We start from the raw sequence: 19,902 nt of genomic DNA, 5'->3' as shown, positions 1-19,902 counted from the left end.
GGGGGCCGGGGTTCGCCCTCCGGATCCTGGGTGTGGACATGGCACCACTTGGCAAGCCATGCTCTGGTAGTTATCCCACATATAAAGTAGAGGAAGATAGGCACAGATGTTAGTTCAGGGCCAGTCTTCCTCAGCAAAAAGAGGAGGATTGGCAGCAGGTGTTATCTCAGGGTTAATCTTCCTCAAAAAAAAAAAGATTTACTGTCTTAGCAACTTTCAAATATGCAATACAGCAGTGTTAACTATGGTTAATACTTGACTACTAATCGTTATATTTTTATTAATTAATTATTATTAATTAACTATATTAACTAATATAATTAATAATTGACAGAATAATTTTTATATGTCAATTATAACTATCGTTATATTAGTTACATATAGTTATAATTTTACAAATTACATCCTCATGACATTAAAAGGGAAAAGATGGGATGACTGGGGGCCCTGCCAAGGCAGGGACTGTGTCAGCTCTCAGGCTGGTCCAACAATGTTAAAAATCAGGGAGTGCTCGGAGAAGAAACTATAAATGTTTGCCTGGTACAAAGTGTCTTGGATTCGTATCAAGGCCGTGGCCAGTCAAGTGGAATCCTTTAATCAGACTCCCTGCGTATTCGCACAAACACTTGCATTCGGAGACTCCGGTCAGGGGTGAGAGTTCACTTCCTGTGTATATAAGTGCTGGGCTCCTCCTCCTAAGGGGCACAGTGCTCCCACTGACTGCGCGTTCAGGCAGCCGCCTTCTGAAGGCATGGCTTTCCCTGCAGGATTTGGATGGGGGGCAGCCACGGCAGCCTATCAAGTGGAAGGTAGGAGAAGCTCCTTCCCTCTTGCTAAGGCTGGGATGGATTATTTCTGGTGGGCTCTGTGTGCCTGGGGAAGCGGGTAGGAGGGAGGGGGCAAAAAGAAAAGAAGGAAGAGGATTGAAGAGTCTGTAACAGTACCAATGAAACTGTCGCTTTCCACACAAAAGAGGCTCACATTCCTGTGTCCCTTTCCTTAGGCACAAGGGCAGTGTTGGTGAGGGACTGAGGACCAGGCTGCAGTGTATTTTCTGTCAGTCCCAGCTTTTCTGAAACATCAGTTTGCATTGGGCCAGCTGCTTCCGTCACTGGTTTCTTGAGCATGTTTGCCCCACCCCCCCTAAAAAAGATATTCTCCTATTAGCTGGAAAAATATTGGGTAACTTCCTCCAAAGAGTCCAAAGAGACTTCATTGAAGGACCTGTGTCAGTTGCGAGAGGTGCCCTGTTCCATTCCGTCTGCACAAAGCAGAGCCTATCTGGCGTGCCAGGCCATTCGCTGGGCCCCTGAGAAGCAAAGGGGAGCAATTGTAAGATGGTAAACGCACCCAGAATGGAGCTGGAGGTCTGAGTTCCACTCTCCATCCTACCTTGCATGAACATGCGAATTCACTATCCTCCCTGAGGCTCAGTTTCTTCCTCTGTAAAACAGGACGATTAGGTTAGCTTTTCCAAAATATTTATGTTTTCCCCCGCAAGGAATTAGGGATTGCTAATACTATTACGAGAAAAATATTTCTTTGGTTAAATAAGTTTAAGAAACCCTGGGTTAAACAAAGCTAAGTGAATTTCTTGTAGTAATCTCCTGAAGCTGCTGTCGCAAATTACATTGCGGTCGCCACCCAAAGTCTAATTACCATCCATCAGGACACACATGTGCCTAATCACCTCTTTCATCTTCCTCCCTCCCTGCTTCCCTTCTGGTAACCACCGATCCAATCTCTGTCTCTGTGTGTTTGTTTGTTGTTGTTTTATCTTCTATTTATGAGACCCTACAGTATTTGACTTCCTCCCTCTGACTTATTTCGCTTTGCATAATACCCTCAAGGTTCCTAGCTCAAGCACTTACTAGCCAAGTGACTTTGGGCGAATAACTTGTCTCAGTTCCCTTATTTGTAAAATTAGGAAAATGATCATGCCCACTTTGTAGGTTTGTTCTGGGGAATGAAAGGGGTTAACATATGTTAGCTGAAGCACAGAGTGCCTGGCACGTAGTACCCACTAAATGACAATAAACAATAAACTATATAACAATTTCTCCTGGCTTGGTTCTCTCTTACTCTGTATGACAGGAGAATTACACCGTCTGCTCCATTTGGTGGGAAGGGTCGTTTCTTCTTTGGACTTCAAATTAGAATGTACTCCCTCCTTGCTTCTGGGAGAGTTACTGTTTAACTACCCTTCCGCTGTTGCGCTGATCACACGTGCAGGGCGTCAACATTCGGCTTTGTCAAATCAATGTGGCTTGGGATTTAAAAGCTGAGGTCACCCTGCCATTTTTTGATTTTGAGAATCTTTGAACTTTTGGGCGGCCCTGGCCTCTGGAAGTCTGCAGAGCCATCGGAAGTCACACTGGGCAGAACTGAGGACTAAGCATGAATTGTATTTGTAAAAAAAAACCAATCTAACATTTCTGCGATTTGTTATAAAACATTGCCATGTATCTCTTTCCACTGATTTTCAAAACACAGTTGTCTGTGTAGCTATCTTTGTTTTCAGATACCCTCTCGAGAGCCCTGAGAGATGACTGGCAGACTCTGCCACCTCCCCACCCCCTACATACCCATGCTTCGCCCCTACACAGACATGGAGATATTTTGGCTATGTTACTTGGCATGAAAGGTGCTGTCAATGTCTTTGCAGGTGGGCTGACCGAAGCGGGCAGGACAGGGCCTTCTGATCCCTGGACCTCCCGACACATTGACTACTTGGTTGTGTATGTCACCAGACCCAAGGTTCTTCTTCCTGTCCTTGTCCTTATCCCTTCTGCTTCCTCTGGCTACTTCCTTGGTCATAGTTTGTAAGAAGAGTTTACTGTAATGTTTATTAGGAGTCGGCTGCGTGGTGCCTTGAGCCTTTTGGAGGAAAGCACAGTATAAATCTAGTAAATAAATAACCCAGTGGTATAAGCAGGAGGAAAATTATGTGTTTTAGGTGAATTGTAAAGAACATTGTAAAACCTGTAAAAGTGTATTTGTTAGATGAAGAGGCAGGGAAGAAAATGCAGATAATCATCGTTCCTACAGAAATGGGTCTCATGCAATATTTTAAAGTACAGAAAAATTCCCATGATTTTTAACCCTTTAGGAATCTGCCTCTGCCTCTGTTTTTGGTTGGAGGGAATGTGAGGCACAAAACAGCAGGGAGCTTAGTGGCGTTTTGCTTACTTTCTCAGTATGCCACAGAGGAGCTATGAAAATGACATTTAGGACCCAATTCTACAGCTCTTATGAGCTCATAACTCCCAATGATTTCAGGGGAGTCTCTTAAGGGGTGAACATGCTCTGCAAAATCCCACAAATCCTGAGCAAAGTCTAAACTGCTCTGTTAACGCTTCCTGGTGGGATCTGAGTTTGTGGTTCTTAAGGAGGCAAAGGCCTCAGTTTTATGAATGCCATTATCAACCCTTGATGCTGCGCTGGATACCAATATAAAGTTTGGACTTTGATTGAACTTTGACTTTGGACTTATGTTGGCAGAAATTGGGGCTGGCCTCAAACTTCTGCCATCAGTTTGCCTTGGTGCGCCAAAGGTGGAATCCTATAGTTAAGAAATTTAGGGTTATTTTTATACTAAAAAGGGAGAATAAACAGGGAAACTGCCTTAGCTGGTTTTAGGTGCAGTTTGTGGCGATTCTATCCAGCCTGTTTCTGCTCTGGTACCTTTGAAAAACTCAACTGGTCCACACAAAGCTAGGCTGGAGGCACATTTCATCCACCTGCTGTAGATGTCAGCACAGGCCCCGTGTTTCTTTAGACTACTTCCTGTTTGCTTTCTCCACTCAACCAAGTGTGACTGTGTATCTTGGTTTCTATTTTCTGCTAAACCCCTTGGATTAAACATCCCAGTTTGGGTCTTGATTTCTTGGCTGCCCTTGGTGTTCTTTTAGAACAGGTCTCACCAGATAGATCGGCCCTTTCTCTGGACCACTTAAGAAAGAAGGAGGGGGAAGAGATTTAAAGCATGGTCACAGATTTCTTGGTGTGTAAGGGAAAAGGAAGAAGAGAGGCAAACATTTATCCATGAAATTTCTCATAGCTTAAAAGTTGATATGACAGAAACCACCCTTATTTCGTTCCCCCAGTTTCAGATTTGAGATCCACAGGAATCTTCATAATTGCCACCTTTTTGATTGTACCAGGAAATGATGTAGGCATCATCAAAAGAGTATGGGCTTAGGCAGGGATGATACTCAAGTATTCATCAATTGCTATACTATCCACGTTGACCCATCAGATGCCAACTGTAAACAATGAGTGTAGACTAGACTGACACCCGCATTGACGAATGAGAGTGGATGCCAGCCATAAACAACCAGTATGGGACAGTCTAGCATCTTCATTGACCATTAAGAGTAAACAACTGATATAGACCAGGGTGGTACCCACATTAACCAATCAGAGTGGGTGCCAGGTGTAAACAACCACTGGGACCACACTTAAATGTGCTGATTCATTTCAGGCTTGGGCTTATGAGTGGGACACATCTGGAATATATCTGCCTCTATTTGTGGATTACTGAAGAGTGAAATCAGTTAACTTCTCTGAGCCTCAGATTTCTCATCTGCAAAATTCCTAATGCTGATCTCTCTCTTTGAAATTTCATTTCTGAATATTGGAGAACTTCTTCCTACATTTTTTACTTCTTTGAAATTTGGTTTCCTCCACGTTTTGTTTCAGATTACTAATTCGGACTTTAGCGTTCATACTATTTTTCAATCTCGCTATTGAATACTTAATTCTAGCAATCACATTTTTAGATTTTCAAACGCATTCTTTTTCTTTGCTTCATTTTCAGGAAGCCACGTTTCGTTTTCTGGATGTTATCAACCCTGAAATCTTGTTAAGAATGCTAGTTTAGAAAATCAAGTTTTCTTTCTTTTTTTTTGTTTTGGTACAATTTTGAGATCTTTGGGTCATTTGTTTATTTGCTTTCTTATCTTTCATGCTATTTGTTTTTGTGAAACGTCTGGCAATCCTTGAGTGCCTCCTCATGTTTATGAATGAAAGAGTATGTTGATTGATATCAGTAACTGAGTTAGGCTTCCTTTGAAGTGAGGTAGTTCTGTTCAACTGAAACAGGGCTGACTCTATACGAAGCAGGGCTCTGTGTAAGTGGATCAGACACACTGAGAGTGTCTTCTCATAAAGGACTATGTGTGTAGAGGAGGGAACCAAGATTTAGACCTCAGTAACTGCCAGATAATGAGGACTTTAAAGAAGGATGTTTTTGGTTTTTGCTTTTATATTTCCTCTCCCCACTGCTCTTCAAATTCATGTTGGGCTGTAGAGTTTGTTCTGCTTTTCTTGACTGTCTCAGCACCCTTGATGGAAATCCTTCTCAGTCACACCTCTCACTTTTATTAAGCATTTCTTGGGATTTCAACATGAGGTAAAGGCAACATGATGTGCTCTGTTTATGGGGGAGAGGAACCACTCCGTCCAGCAATACGATAGATAATCCTTGAATTAATTGCCGTGATGCTTGCTTTGCGGCCTGCTCTGCTCTCTGTGTTGGTTGACCCACAGATTCCCTAGGGGAGCCCCTCTTAATCTTTACCTGCCGTCTTCAGTGTGTGAGTTTATGTTGTAACTCTTTGCTTTAGTTTCTCAGACAATTCAGTCCTATTTTCTTTCTATTACCTAGAAATACTTTAGTAAATGTGGTATTTTGGGGCACTTTGTTTCAGCTCTATTGTGGATTCCTTTTTGTAATTTACTGTCACTTCAATTTCAGTGTGAGAAGGAGAAGAATTAAATATGGGTACTCTGTTCCCCATGCTGAACTGGAAATCTTTATTAATATGCGTTAATATGTGGAAGTTCTTCATAAACCATGTAGGATTATTTGAAGTTAACAAAGGAATGCCTGCCTCTTCTTCGTCTTACCATTATATCCTCCTGGTCATCACTAACACATCTAATCTCTGGAAATTTTCTAGTCCAATGCTTTTTAGAACAAGGATGAGAGAACATGGAATTGATGGAACTTTGGACAATGTAACAAGAGAAAGTGAAGTATTTGGACAATGTGAGGAAAGCCATAGTGGAGGGGGGTACTATGAGTAAGAAAGACCACGTGTCTAGGCATAAGCTTCTGAGGTCAGCTGCTCTAAGCCACTTTCGCTTTTCATCATTTCTTATCTCCCTTTATTCTGAACACACGGATTCTCCATGTACCCAATTTCCAGTACCTCATTTGGCTTTGTGGGCAGTGCTAAGAGGTATCTGCTGCCATCAATATTGGTATACGTGGATTACTTATCAATGAGGGTCTACCTGCTTGTCTAGTCTTTTGTACTGGCAAGGTTCTGAATATAGAATGGATGCTTATCATCTATGTTTAGGAAAAAACCATTTTTATTTGTATTATGAAAATAAGATAATTGCAGAACATTTAAAACATACAAACAAGCAAATAATTAAATAAAAAATCAGCCAGAGGGATATTTTCAAATTTTGAGTACGTACTTCCAGTCTTTTTAGTTTTTGTTTTTTGTGTTTTTTTTGAGGAAGATTAGCCCTGAGCTAACATCTGCTGCCAATCCTCCTCTTTTTGCTGAGGAAGACTGGCCCTGAGGTAACATCTGTGCCCATCTTCCTCTACTTTATATGTGGGATGCCTACCACAGCATGGCCTGCCAAGCGGTGCCATGTCCGCACCTGGGATCCGAACCAGCAAACCCCGGGCCACCGAGTAGCGGAACATGCGAACTTAATGGCTGCGCCACCGGGCAGACCCTGTTCCAGTCTGTTTCTATGCCTTCACAGACTTTTATGAACACGTACGTGTTTCTACACCCTAATAAGAACGTTCTGTAAATGGTTTGGGTTTCTTTAAGACAACACAAATATCTTGATAAGCTATGACATGTCTGCCTCTTTTCTCCTCTTCCAGTATCCTTTCTCCCTTATCTGTCTTTCTACAGTTGCCCACAGATGTCACATGGAAAGCTAAATGTGAGTCAATATCTTTAACCTTGAAAAAACAAGAAAAAATTTGCTGCATCTTGCTAATTTGTTTGGAATATGGATTCTATATATTGTCCTACATATTTGCACATGATTTTTTTTGGTCACCACTAATTTCATCAGTTAAGTTCGGACATTTGTTTATTTGGATGAAAATGTGCTGGCATCCTACTGGAAAAGAACAAGGCATTGCTTGTTCTGTTCCTTCCTGGGCCTGCCCATCTGGTAGGGGTTGCTTTCCAGGTAAGTTCACTGGTGCACAAGGTTAAGCAATTCTTTAAAAATTGTTAGGCCATCACACAGTGCCCAAGCCAGAAATATGGGGCCCTTGCTAGACTGTTCCTTTTCCTCTCTCCTTTATTTAACCAATTATTTTTTATTCTCTCTCCTCTAAACCTCTTGATTACACCCCTCCTCTCCATTACTACTACCTTTGCCTTAGTTCTGGAACTCACCGGCTCTGGTCTTCTTAAAGTGTCCTTCCCTTCCCCCACTCTCCAATCTTTCTGGCACATTGCTTCTAGCGTGGTTTTTAAAAATTCTAACCACATCATTCCTTTTCTTAAGAGAGCATGAGCTCTGAAATCAAACAGACTAAGTTTGAACCCTGACTTCCCCTCTTACCAGATGTGTGATCTTGGGAGATATCCAAACTTTGCATGCCTCAGTTTCCTCATTTGTAAAATGGGAACAGTAAGAGTGCCTACCTCGGGGTTGTTGTAAATATTAACTGTGTTTACAAACATCAAATGTTTACAACAGTGCTGGGAAAACTGTATGTGTTCATAAATTTCAACAATGAAAAATTTTTTTATTGTTTTCTTACCGTCTACAGAATAACTTCTGAACTTCCTGCATGACATTGAAAAAACTCTGTAATTTTCTCCAGCTACATCCCCAGTTTTGTCTCTTGCTTCTTTTTCATTTGTATCTTATTCTTTGACCAAAATGAAGCACAATGTAATTCTTTAAATGTGCCATGACCTTCATGTACTGTTGCCCGCACTGTTCCCTCTGCTTGGCTGCATACCTGACTCTTGGCATGAGCAGAGACTGACAGAGAACAAAGATCCAGGCCTCCTGACTTCCAGGCTGGATCTTTTCCTACTCCAGCATACAATCTCTTTCATCTTCATCTTTTGTGCTACTGTTCTGAGTGTTACTGTCAGCTTGGTAGTGGTAGCAAGAGGCTGGGGGTAAGGTGGGGTAAAGGGAACCCCCAAAAGAAGTTTCTAGCACATATGAACAATCTATTCTATATTAACAATATTTATAAATTGTTTTATATGTAATATATATTCTATGTTTATATATTTATCTATTCTATATTAACCTTATTCTATATTCTATTTGGAACAACATGGATGATATGCCTTTTTACCTGGGGGCGTTTGGACATAACTGCATGCTTGTAGAGATGACTAATATCATGAGAGGTGTTCATATGGATATTGTAGTTGGATGTTGATATTTTGGATGGCGTGGGTGGTTGTCACTGGCAGCAGCTGGGACCCTGTTGTTTTCTTTCTACTGTGCTCTGTGGGCCTCCTTGAGGTGCCCTAAACCAGCTGAGCAAATCTTATTGGCTTCGGATCTTTCTCAAGGTGGCTGCTCTTCCTTTCATTAGTGTGGATAATCAGAGTTTGATTCTAAAGTATGCCCAGGCCAAATACAAGGGCTTTTAAAATTGTCTGCTGTTTTAGATTATCCAGGCCACTGATCCCCCTTCCTTAGCATGGATAATTGAGAGTGGACTGGGCTGAAGAATGTTAAGCAGAACCAATTGACACAATAAATGAGATTTAAAAAATCCTTTACATTTTAATAATAGGAAAAAAAACAAGCTAGGTTTCCTTTTTTTTAATCTCAAAGGGCTTATTTTATATTTTGAAACTGTAAACTTATTTGGTTTTAAGTTGATTCAAAATAGGAAAATATTTCCTCTGATATGTATCCATTTAAAACGATTTAAAATGTATACTAATTACAATATGTACTTAAAAGAGGAGAAAATTTGAAAGGCTAAAGAGGTTGGACAGTTTCAGATTCAATGTAAAATATTATTATAATCATATTTATGTTTCAACTACGTGGAAAGGAGAGGGTAGGAGTCACTGCACATTCTGAAAATCTCTCTCTCTTTTTTTTTTTAAAGATTTTATTTTTTTTTCCTTTTTCTCCCCAAAGCCCCCAGGTACATAGTTATATATTCTTCGTTGTGGGTCCTTCTAGTTGTGGCACGTGGGACGCTGCCTCAGCGTGGTTTGATGAGCAGTGCCATGTCCGCGCCCAGGATTCGAACCAACGAAACACTGGGCCGCCTGCAGCGGAGCACGCAAACTTAACCACTCGGCCACGGGGCCAGCCCCTGAAAATCTCTCTCTTGATAGTGGAGGCTATAATTGTTTGTCCCTAATGAGCAATAATCATGTAGAGAAGGGCATTTTGGGAATGTATGTGTAAGATAACAGGATTCTGATTCCTGGGAATATCTGATCTCTTTCACTTCTCATTTTCATCCTCTCATCTTTCCCCATACGTCCCCAAATGCAGGGAGAAACGTGTTCACATGTCAATTGACTGGGAATTTAGAGGACAAATTCTCAAAGGAACAATGTTGTAAATAGGTGTAGGTGTCACTGTATACCCTTCAGGTGTGTAATGAGATAAATAGATTTGGGGAGTTGGCCTGGGAATTTGGAACATAATGTAAGAGGCAATGGTGAGTTTCTGGGCAGGTGACTCATAAACAAAGTGTTTGAAACATTACTGACTTTTATGTTGGGAATTGCCAAGCTAAGGCTTAAAGTCTCCCACAACACCCATGAATAATCATTTAAATACAGGCTTTGAGACTTGGGGGAAAAAGCGCATTATTTACTCTAAAGACAATAATCTTTTCGAGTCATTGTAGTCTATCATACAGATGCATACTTGGGGATCTTTGAAAGAGCAACATTTTCTCTCGATGGTCCATTACCTCATATACCTTATAAATTATTATCCAGGTCTAGATTGCAGGCACAGTTTAGAGATACGCATCAGCCACTCCGTAACAGAATCTGGGAGACTAAGACTCTTTCCCAGGGTGAAACATTGCAAAGGGGCTTCGGCCATTGCCTATTGTGTTTGTGTGAAGAGCAAGACCTGGGGATGGAGGTGATGAGACTGTCTTGCATCCTCTTGTTCTTTGTAATGCCAGGAACTTGGTGAATGTAGGCAAACAATATATTCTTGTTGCCCAACTGATTTGATGAAGGGAGAACTGAGGAGTTCTCAGAATAGATATTATATGGCTTGGCCAAACATCTTCCAGGGTCATCCTAGTATACTCTCTGTGGTTCAAATAAAGACCAGATACAAGCATACTAAAACTATGATATGGTTGGCTTGCTGTTGGATGGTGACTTTTCTCTTGGATAGAGAGAAATTACGCAAGAAGGTTGAGAAAAGGTCAGTCTCTGTGTTGTACTTGGGTCCCATGGCATGAATTAATAATTAAATTGAATGAATATTTATTGGAATTACTACTATGTAGTTCATCTCAGTTAGACATTTATTTACTGTGGATACTAGAGCCTGGGGTATAAAAGATAAATAAAATGATCATTTGAATCCAACAGTCTAGGGCAGGAGAGAGGCATATAGTTGACTATGATATGATGTGACAACTCTAACTGCAGAACAAATGAAATGCTATCTAAGCATGAGTGGGAGGGGTGGGGATTCAAGAATAATATTGGGGGGATTGTATGGGCATCTAAGTTGGGTGAGAAGTTTGATTTTTTGTGTTTTCAGGGAAAGGCATAGGAAGGGCATATCAGCAGAGAAAGTATTTTGAGCCAAGGCACCAAAGTATGGCTACTTCCATTGTATTTGGGGAATGGTATAGTCACATTTGGTACAGTAGAAATGATTTAGAATTCTAATAATTTAGATTGTATAAGAATCACCTGGAGCTCTTGTTAAAATGTAGATTTGGGGCTTCATACCAGGCTATATAATACCAGCATTTACAGATGTGGCCCAGGAATTTACATTTTTTATAGGTGCTGTGGATGATTGTGTTGCAGATGGCTCATACTTGGAGAAAGCCTGCCACAGTCTCTGTTCTCTAGGGTCTGTATTGTGATGTACATAAGGTACCAGGATAAGGAGTTGGTATTAGAATCACATGCAATATGTTCTTCACAGCCATAAAATACTCTTAAGCAAAGGGAGTAATATGATCACGTTGTGCATCAGAAGACTTGACTGCAGTGTGGAGGATGAACTGAAGGAAGGAGACGCGGAAGCTTGGGGTAGTTGCTAGGCTATTGCAATAGATAAGGCAGATGATGATGAAGATCTGAATTGATGTAGAGGGGACAGACTGGAGAAAAGAGTGTAAACAGACATCTTTGAGGGAGAACCAAAAGGAAATGTACATGAATGCAATGCAGGGCATGACGGAAATAGAAGGAAGACTAAGGTGACTTGAGATTGTAGTTTAGGTAACTGGCTGGCTGATGAGGCTATGAATTGAAATAAAATACACTGGAGAAGGAGCAGCTTTGGAGTTTGTGTAGTAGAAATATAACAGGCTCAATTTGGGTTTGAGGCTCCCTTAGGGTATTTAAATGGAAATCCCTGGGAGGTGACTGGAAATTCACATCTCCATTTCACATTGGATTTGCTGGCAGTCACCAGTGTATAGCGGATAGCTGAAGTCATAATGGAAGAGAATGCTTGAAATAGGGTTATAGAGGGACACAGATACAGGAGCAAAGGTTGGAAAGTTCAGATTAAGTGCTGTAGAGGAATTCAAAAGACACAGAAGGAGCCCACCTCGAACTGACATTCTTTCAGAATATTAGAATGGCTAGAAAGAACTTTAGAAGACTTCTAGTCCGGTGGTTTTAAAACATTTTTTTTAATGCAGCAGAACTAGGTTTTCAAGGAAAATCTAACTCAGAACTCTAATAAAACAGACACAGATGGAGCGTCTCTGGTTGAAGGGAAGGGCGGGAGAGCTTGTGCCTCTCTGTCCAGCATTCCCTTCTTTCTTTCTTTCTTTACTTTTTAAAGATTGGCCCTGAGCTAACATCTGTTGATGATCTTTGTTATTTTTTGTTTGTTTGTTTTGTTTTGTTTTCTTCTTCTCCCCAAAGCCCGCCAGTACGTAGTCGTATATTCTAGTTGTAGGTCCTTCTGGCTTTGCTACGTGGGACACCGCCTCACCATGGCTTGATGAGTGGTGCTAGGTTGGTGCCCAGGATCCAAATCGTGAAACCTAAGGCTGCTGAAGGGGAGCGTGCAAACTCAACCACTCAGTCACAGCCACGGCCGTGGGGCCACCCCCTCCCTTCTTTATGCTTCTCCCCCACATGGCTACTTTTGACTCCTCTCCAGGGTACATGATTCTTAAAACATCAATGTACATTCCTTATTTTGTAGAGCCTGGAGAGATGAACTGACATGATCCATGTTGCACAACTCATTAGTGACAAAGGGGAGTGTGATGTGATAAGGCTCACAAGAAACAAAGTAACAAAAAGCAGTGTGGAACTCACAGCCAAAAGGAGTGGTGCTGACAATGTGTGGTTTCACCTTCTGAGTTGTAATATTCAGGCAGGGAGTTGCAGAGGTGGCAGATTTTCCCAGGCTAAGCAAACATTTGGGGATTTGGTTTCTTGTCCATTTAAAAGTCAGAGTAAAGGTTTTTGCTGGGTTGGCGAAAGTTGGAAAGTGGGTCTTCACAACTTCCACAAAATTGAAGCAGTTGTAATATGCGTTGCACCACAATTCTTGCTCAGACCCCATCCAAATTCCAGTAGAAGTGGAAGTTCAATGATGGGACAAATTGAAGTGCCAGAGAGGACAACAGCAAGCTTTCCTATCCACGTAGGAGGGAGTTTCAGAGGGGCAACTTCTTTGGGAGGCAGTATGTTGGTAACTTGTCTTAAACTTGTAATTGCAAGACAAGCATGCTCTTCTTATTAGAATCACATATTTATTTTGAAAGGCTCTTTTAGGGAGGTTCCTGATAGTACACCCCTTTATACTGCCAATTGGCATACCGTAGAAACTATTTGTGGCTACCGCAATCAGTCTTTAACATGGAAAGTCTGGAAAACTCTGTATTCAGGGAGTTGTTTTGAGACATCAGCAGAAATCTGCCAAGACTGAAGTCTGACTCGGTGATTCCTGGGGGACCTTGAGGAAAGTCAATTCGTTTATGAGTCAAAGGAACCTCAAATAATTCTAAATGGCATTTGCTGCCATCATAAAGTTCTGTTCTTGAATTAGCAAGCTGCTGCAAGTTCCAAGTCGGTGTTCTTTCTTAGAAAGACGCTTATGAGAGATAAATCTTTTTAAGTGCTTTTCATTGTACCAATTGTTTTGTTTAGAAAAAGCCTATTAGTCTGTTATTAAGTGCTCTCTTTAATAGTGTCAATAAATTCTAAAAGTGGAGACTGGGTATTGTTATTTTGGATGTTTTAATGCTCCCAATTGTCTAAGTGACTTGGCCTTGGCTGATTTGCTTGACCTTTGTTTGTTTTTATGGCTTGGAAAAATTCCCCCGACTACACAGAGTTAATTTAGTGGCTCTTCATATATATGATACAAATATGGAGAATACTTGAATAAGTAAACTATTTGTATTTGAATGATTGGATCAGGTCTATACAACCAAAGTGAAATAGATAACTGTGCAAATTTTAAAGGAAGCAAAAAGTTCAAGTAAAAACTCTATTTCTTATTGAAAAGACTTTACTTATTACCTTCATTGAGTGTAATTATAACTATGCAATAACTATCCAGAAAAAGGACTGGAAGATTATGCTGCAAAATGTGAATACAGAGAGGTAATATAATGTACAAGCTACTGGCACCAGTGCTTCTATGCTTACTGGCTTAGGAAAAACAAGTGTTCAACTTTGACTTTCACAAGCAATATGGTCTTGTTTTGGTTACTTCTTTAAGATTTACTTCCCTCAGGTGAGTATTATTTACCTTTTGGAGGTTACTGGGAATAGTACATGAAATACTTTAGGCGGTCTCTTAGCACAGGGTCTGGCAATTTTTAAAAAACTTAATAAATCTTAACCCTTAACATCATTATCCTCACTACCATCATGACCACCACTATCCTTATCATCAGTCCCATCACCATCACCATCATCATCATCAGGTGGTACGTTAGTCTGGGTCCTCCAAGAAGCAGATGCCAGGATGGTATTGAACATGCGAAATGTTTGTTAGGGGAAATGCCCACGACAGAAACTGGAGAGGGGGCCAGGAGAGGCTGGGATACAGGTCTGATGAGTGAAAGGGGGAGGGAAGGAAGGAACAAAGTTTGAGTGAAGCATTTCGACTGCAGTATAGTTCAAAGGAAAGTTCAGCAAGGTCTTCGATCCAAAATTGTCTGTCAGAAGAGTCCCACATCTTCTAGGTACAGGCTTGTCACAGTTGCCTTGCCACACTCAGCACTGGCTGGGATCAGCCGGGAGAAGTGTGGCCTCAGTGCAAACTCCAGCCCGTCAATCCACGTGATGGATTTTGGGGCTCAGCAGCTGGGGCCCTCAGTCAATTATACTCCCTGATGTTGGGGGTTTGTGAAGTGTGTTCTTACAGCCCCCTCAGTTGTGAATGATTTAAAAAATCTTCTCACTTTTTTGGTATTTTACTAATTTTCTATATTTAACCTGCATTACTTTAACATTTGTGAGAAGAGATGAAATAAAGAATTTAGAATATTTCCTTTTGCTTGGGCGACCTGCGCTGTTTGAGACTTGCCCGAATCTCACAGTAATTCCCAGTTTTTCACTCCGCTTGACGGTTTTGGTACAGCCGTGCTGTTGCTTCAACTGGACCTTTCCGTGAAAAGTTTTATTTCTCTACTCCAACTTTAGTTTCTATTTAGAAAGCTGATTTGATAAAGAGTGAAAGTTTAAGTGTTTGTAACAGGATTCAATTAAAATAGGTCATTCTGGGGGCTCTGAAAATGGTAACCGGCCTTGGGTAAATTGGAACAAAAGTTATAAAATTCAGTTGGATGCATCACAACATTTAACATCTTTAAGGAGGACGTTTTGCCTAATAGATTCAATTTAGAAATATTTAGTGTAGGTCATCGGCTTAAGCACCAAAAGAATGTGTGTGTTTCTTTGTTTCTCCCTTTAGTTATAGCAAGGAGCAGGACACCTGGACTCTAATCCACAAAATAAACAATCTGTGGTGGGACCTTGAAGAAAGTCAATTAGTTTCTGTGACTTTACCTGTAGGTTAAAAAGGAGATTGTAATATTGGTGAATAATGTGCTTAGAGATGTTTGCATAAAAGATGCTTTGTCATTGTAAAGTATTATTGAATATTTATGGTCTACCAGACTGAGCCAAATGGCCCAGAGGAAAAAACAGTCAGATTTATGTAAACCTTGTTCAGTGTTCCAGATACTTCAGGATGGGTGCTCTATATATGAATGAATAAATAAATGGTATAAACATTATTTTAAATTTTGAAAGTACATCAATATTATCTGGGGTGTTAGCCAATGTGCCTGACCTATGACATTGAAATGAAATGTCTGCCTCCAGGTAACTATTTCAATCTCATAAATATTTTTAAAGCCAGAGGCATTGACAGCAAGTAATGTTTTCTTGGAGTTTTGTGTCTGCAAATAAAGGTAAATTATATCTTTTCCTAAAACCTACAAGAAATGATTATCTCTCACCCACAAGGTGGCTCTGAGAATTCCCAGACCAAAATTGCATATCTTATGCTTCTCTTTATCCTTTCTTTTCAAAAGTGTTTTACCACTGTCTGCACAATAGTTTTCTCTCACTTTGTTGTGAGAAATCTGAGCCTCACAGAAAAAAGAAAAAAATTAGCCATAAACACTGCCCAAGGACTTAATGGATCTTACTGAGCCACGCAATGCAGATGTATTGGGACATAAATAGGTGACAGGAGATAGAGGCACAGAAGCAATTTGCTTGGATTGGGTCACTGCTTCATTCAAATGGGTTCAGCACAGGAATTCATGAAACGTGACAGTGGGCCAAGAAGAACTTGCTGTGACATTTCAGATTCCCCTACTCTCGTAATTAACCATTTCAAGTATACAACACCTAGATCACATACAGATTTAGCAAGACCCGTAGGTACCAGCTGTAGACCTGTCTGTGGGGGATGGATGGTTCTAGTCTCCTCAGGCAATGGACTATGACTCAATAATACCTCAAGTTGGGCTTTTAATGTCTATGAGACATTGATTCTGAACAGCATTTTTCTAAAAGAGCAACTATAGCAGAGTTGCTTTATGACATAGCCTGCCATTAAATGTGTTTGGATATATTGCATGAATCTAAATATACCTTAGCAAGTCTAATGAGATGTACAAAAACAAAATCACGTATAGAAAAAGCTTGTTATCTTGGGAATGACAGGAATAATAGCAACAACAACAATAGGTGCCCTTTGTAACAACTGCTATTTGCCACCATGCCAGACATTTTACATACTTCCTATATAATTATTCCCTTTTTACAGATGAGGACACAGACTCAAAGAAGTTAAGTTGTCCAGGGTGAATTAGTATGTGGGAGTTCTAGAATTCTTTTTTTAATTACAGAAAAAAAAAATAAACCCATATTTCTGCTTAGAGAGGTTGTCAGGGGTTCTTGCACTGTTAGACATCCTTTAAGTGCTAATGTCTGGATATGACCCCCGTCTCTTCAGGTCAAGTTCTCCACTGCACCCACTGCCAGCTCTTCTCACTCCGCTTGGGAAATGGAAAGTAGGATCCAGTCGCTGAGTCCTGCCTCAGTATCTGCAGCATCATATGATCCATAAGCTTTGTTGACAAAACAAAGATCCAGCTGACTCTGAAGCTTCTGATTTTTATTAGTCATAAAAGGATGCCATTAGCCCATTTTCACAAATTCCAGGTTTATTTATTTATTCTAGAAAATATATCAAAATGGGATTAATTAAAATAAGAGGTTTGAATTTAACTGACAAAAAGAATTGATTTACCTGGCCCAATTCAAAAAGTGGATTTAGGGAGGCCATTTTTTTGCTTGTCCAATGAAAATCTGTGATTTCTGGTTAATAAAAAAATAACAAGAATTGAGTTAGTGTTTATAAAATTCTTGGGTTGGGGCTGGCCTGTTGGCATGGTGGTTACGTTTGCTCACCCTACTTCGACTGCCTGGGGTTCGTGGGTTTGGATCCTGGGCACAGACCTACACACTCCTCATGAAGCCATGCTGTGGTGGCATCCCACATACAAAGTAGGGGAAGACTGGCACCAATGTTATCTCAGTGACAATCTTCCTCAAGCAAAAAGTGGAAGATTGGCAACAGATGTTAGCTCAGGGCCAATCCTCCTCACCAAAAGAAAAAAAAACTTCTTGGGTTCATTTGCTTCTGGAATCAGGCCAGGCAAATCCTCAGGAATTGAGGTTTCTTGGGATATTTTATGTCTCACATCATGTCACTAGGAAGTCACAGATTAATAGCATGGTTCTGTTTGTAATTTTCATGCAGCAGAGGCAGGAAAGAGTTAAAGGATTTATATGTTGCGAAGGATGTTTCTTCTAAGCCACAGCAGTTTGAATGTAGGGCACCTTTTGCATTTTAAGCACTGATGTTTGATCCCTTATCCCATAGTTATAAAATAAGAGAACTTTATTATTATTTTTTTAAGAGAAACAGAAAGAAGGCCAGTGAGAAAAATACTTGCTCCTAGGGGACAGCTTTTACAGTGTATTTTATCCAGGAGCCATTTCTTCCTGTCCAAAAGTTCTGGAACAGGATGAATGCTCTTCTTGAGCTGCTGAGAGGCCAGAGTGACGACCGAATGCAGGCATCCGAGAAACCACATCGCTGTGTGGGCAGGATTCTCTGGGCACACCCAACAGGTCTGAGTGGTCACTGGCCTGGAGAGCTGATGCGGCCAGGCAGTCAGCTAGGCCAGAAAAGAGAACCAGGACTGTAGTCCTCCAGGAGCTGGGAAGACAACGTGGGTTCCTAAAGGAGCTAGTGACTCTGAGGTCTCTTCTTACAGGAGAGAGCCTAGAGTCGTAGGTACAAAAACTGTGTGCTAACAACAGCAACTATACACTGCCCCTGACAAGTCAATTTTAAACGCATCAACTCAGTAAGGCATCCAATAAATGTTCTCAACCACTCTGCCAAATAGGAAGACCCAGGGGTTATTATCATTCCTTTGCAGATAAGGAAACTGAGGCATAGAGGGGAGGAGTGAGTTCTCTGAGGTCACAGTGATAATAAGGCGTTGAGATAAATTAGCATGTGGAAAATATGAATTGAAAAGCCACAGAATGCAGTCAAGAGCATGGTCTGTTCAGTTATACTTAACAGTTTTAATTTTACTAGTTACCATCGCTGTAATCTCTAAATCCTTAAACTCAAGGAAACCTTCGATTCCTCATGTTTAAGAGGGGTAGAATCAGAAGGTATGAAGCATATGATGGGCTTCAGGAGACGCTATCTCAATATATGGCACCTCGGGATTGGAAGGAGTTTGAGACAGTGGAGGAACAGGAAGGTGACTCTGACTTTCCCCTTGGAAACAGGTCATAAAACCCTCCTGTGAGAGTTGCCCTCGCTATACCCGGGGAAAAGGAGCCTCCTCATCTCTGAAGACAGAGGGACACTGGGGGGCCTTGCTAAGGATCCCCCAATTACTGCACTTGCCTCATACTCCTTGACCTATCATATTCCTCCACGACTAGCCACTCTTCATCAAACCTAGCGTAAAAATACTCAGGTTTAACCATTTCTTTGGGTCTTCATTTCCTTATGAATGCTCCCACATCATGTAACACTTATGTTAAATACATTTGTATGCTTTTCTCCCGTTAATCTGTCTTTGTCAGTCTAATTTTCAGACTCAGCCAGGGACCCTTAGAGGGTCAAGGAAAACTTTTTTCCTTCCCTGCACATGTAAAGTGCTTGCCAAAGTGCCAAGCCCATTGTAAGGGCTTAATCAAAGATAGCTGTTATTATTATCAAGATGCTTTTTCCAGTATTCTGTTCCATCCTTCCAAACGTGGCTCATATTAGCATAGTAGCAATCAGAAGCTGAAGCCAGTTGAGATTAATGCAATGCTCTTATGGATGAAAAGAAGAGTCGAGGTTTCCCTTCAAAGACGGAGAAAAATGTCTTTCACTAGATAGAGTGATTCGATGCATAAATGGCTGAATGCAAAGAGACTTAATTGAAAGATAAAAGAATAATTGCAATAGAATAGAAGAGGCAAAAGCAGTTAAGACAAAAAGTCACATGTTACGCAGAACAGAAGTAAATGAAGAGGGAGCCTGAGACGTCTTTGTAGCTAAAGACATGACTATCATCAGAAAACAACAATGCGACACATACGGGGTTGAGGTCCAGAAGGTCGCGTCCCTGAGCCAGGACTGAAATATTCCCTCTCACTATTTATTCCTAGAAGAATTGATCACTTCCCTAAAATACTAAATCAGTAGTTAAATTATAATCACGTTCTGTTATACATTATACCGGCACAGTCCACAAGTAGGACACTCAGGGCACACTCATGAAGTAACTGTTTTTTTCCCAGTGTCCCTTCACACTGACTTAGTGGGGGTAGCTCTTCCCTTCCCTTTAGGAGAAAACGCAGGTGGGCTCTGTTTCTCTGGTAGCCTGAGGTCTTATTGTGTACTGGATATTTTCTCTTTGCTCATCCAGGCCCACTGTCACCTTTCCCTGCTCTTGGCCTTGGGCCGCCAACCTATATGTATGGCATTTTCCTTTGGCTTTGGTTTGGACTTGATCAATGGGAAGCATTAGTAGGAGATAGAGTCCAGGTGGGAGGAGAGAGAGAAGCTGAGGTATTTATTCTTCCAGTACCTTCCCTGCTGGATTGCAGTGGGTTG

General features: G+C 41.0%; 1 protein-coding gene across 1 annotated transcript in view; it reads left to right on the top strand.

Moving 5' to 3' along the window:
• The first annotated feature begins 652 nt into the window (after positions 1 to 652).
• The window catches only part of LOC106829631 (cytosolic beta-glucosidase), a 104,641-nt gene continuing 85,391 nt past the window's right edge, over positions 653 to 19,902 (top strand). The window contains exon 1 of the mRNA XM_014838847.3: positions 653 to 809. Coding sequence (XP_014694333.1) covers positions 752 to 809 — 58 coding nt within the window. The 5' untranslated portion in view covers positions 653 to 751. The remainder of the gene's footprint in view (positions 810 to 19,902) is intronic.

The sequence above is a fragment of the Equus asinus genome, chromosome 3 (genome assembly GCF_041296235.1).
Source record: "Equus asinus isolate D_3611 breed Donkey chromosome 3, EquAss-T2T_v2, whole genome shotgun sequence".
NCBI classification, from domain to species: Eukaryota; Metazoa; Chordata; class Mammalia; order Perissodactyla; family Equidae; genus Equus; species Equus asinus.
The sequence above is the reverse complement of the archived record's forward strand: the minus strand, read 5'-3'. Positions and strand labels throughout refer to the sequence as shown.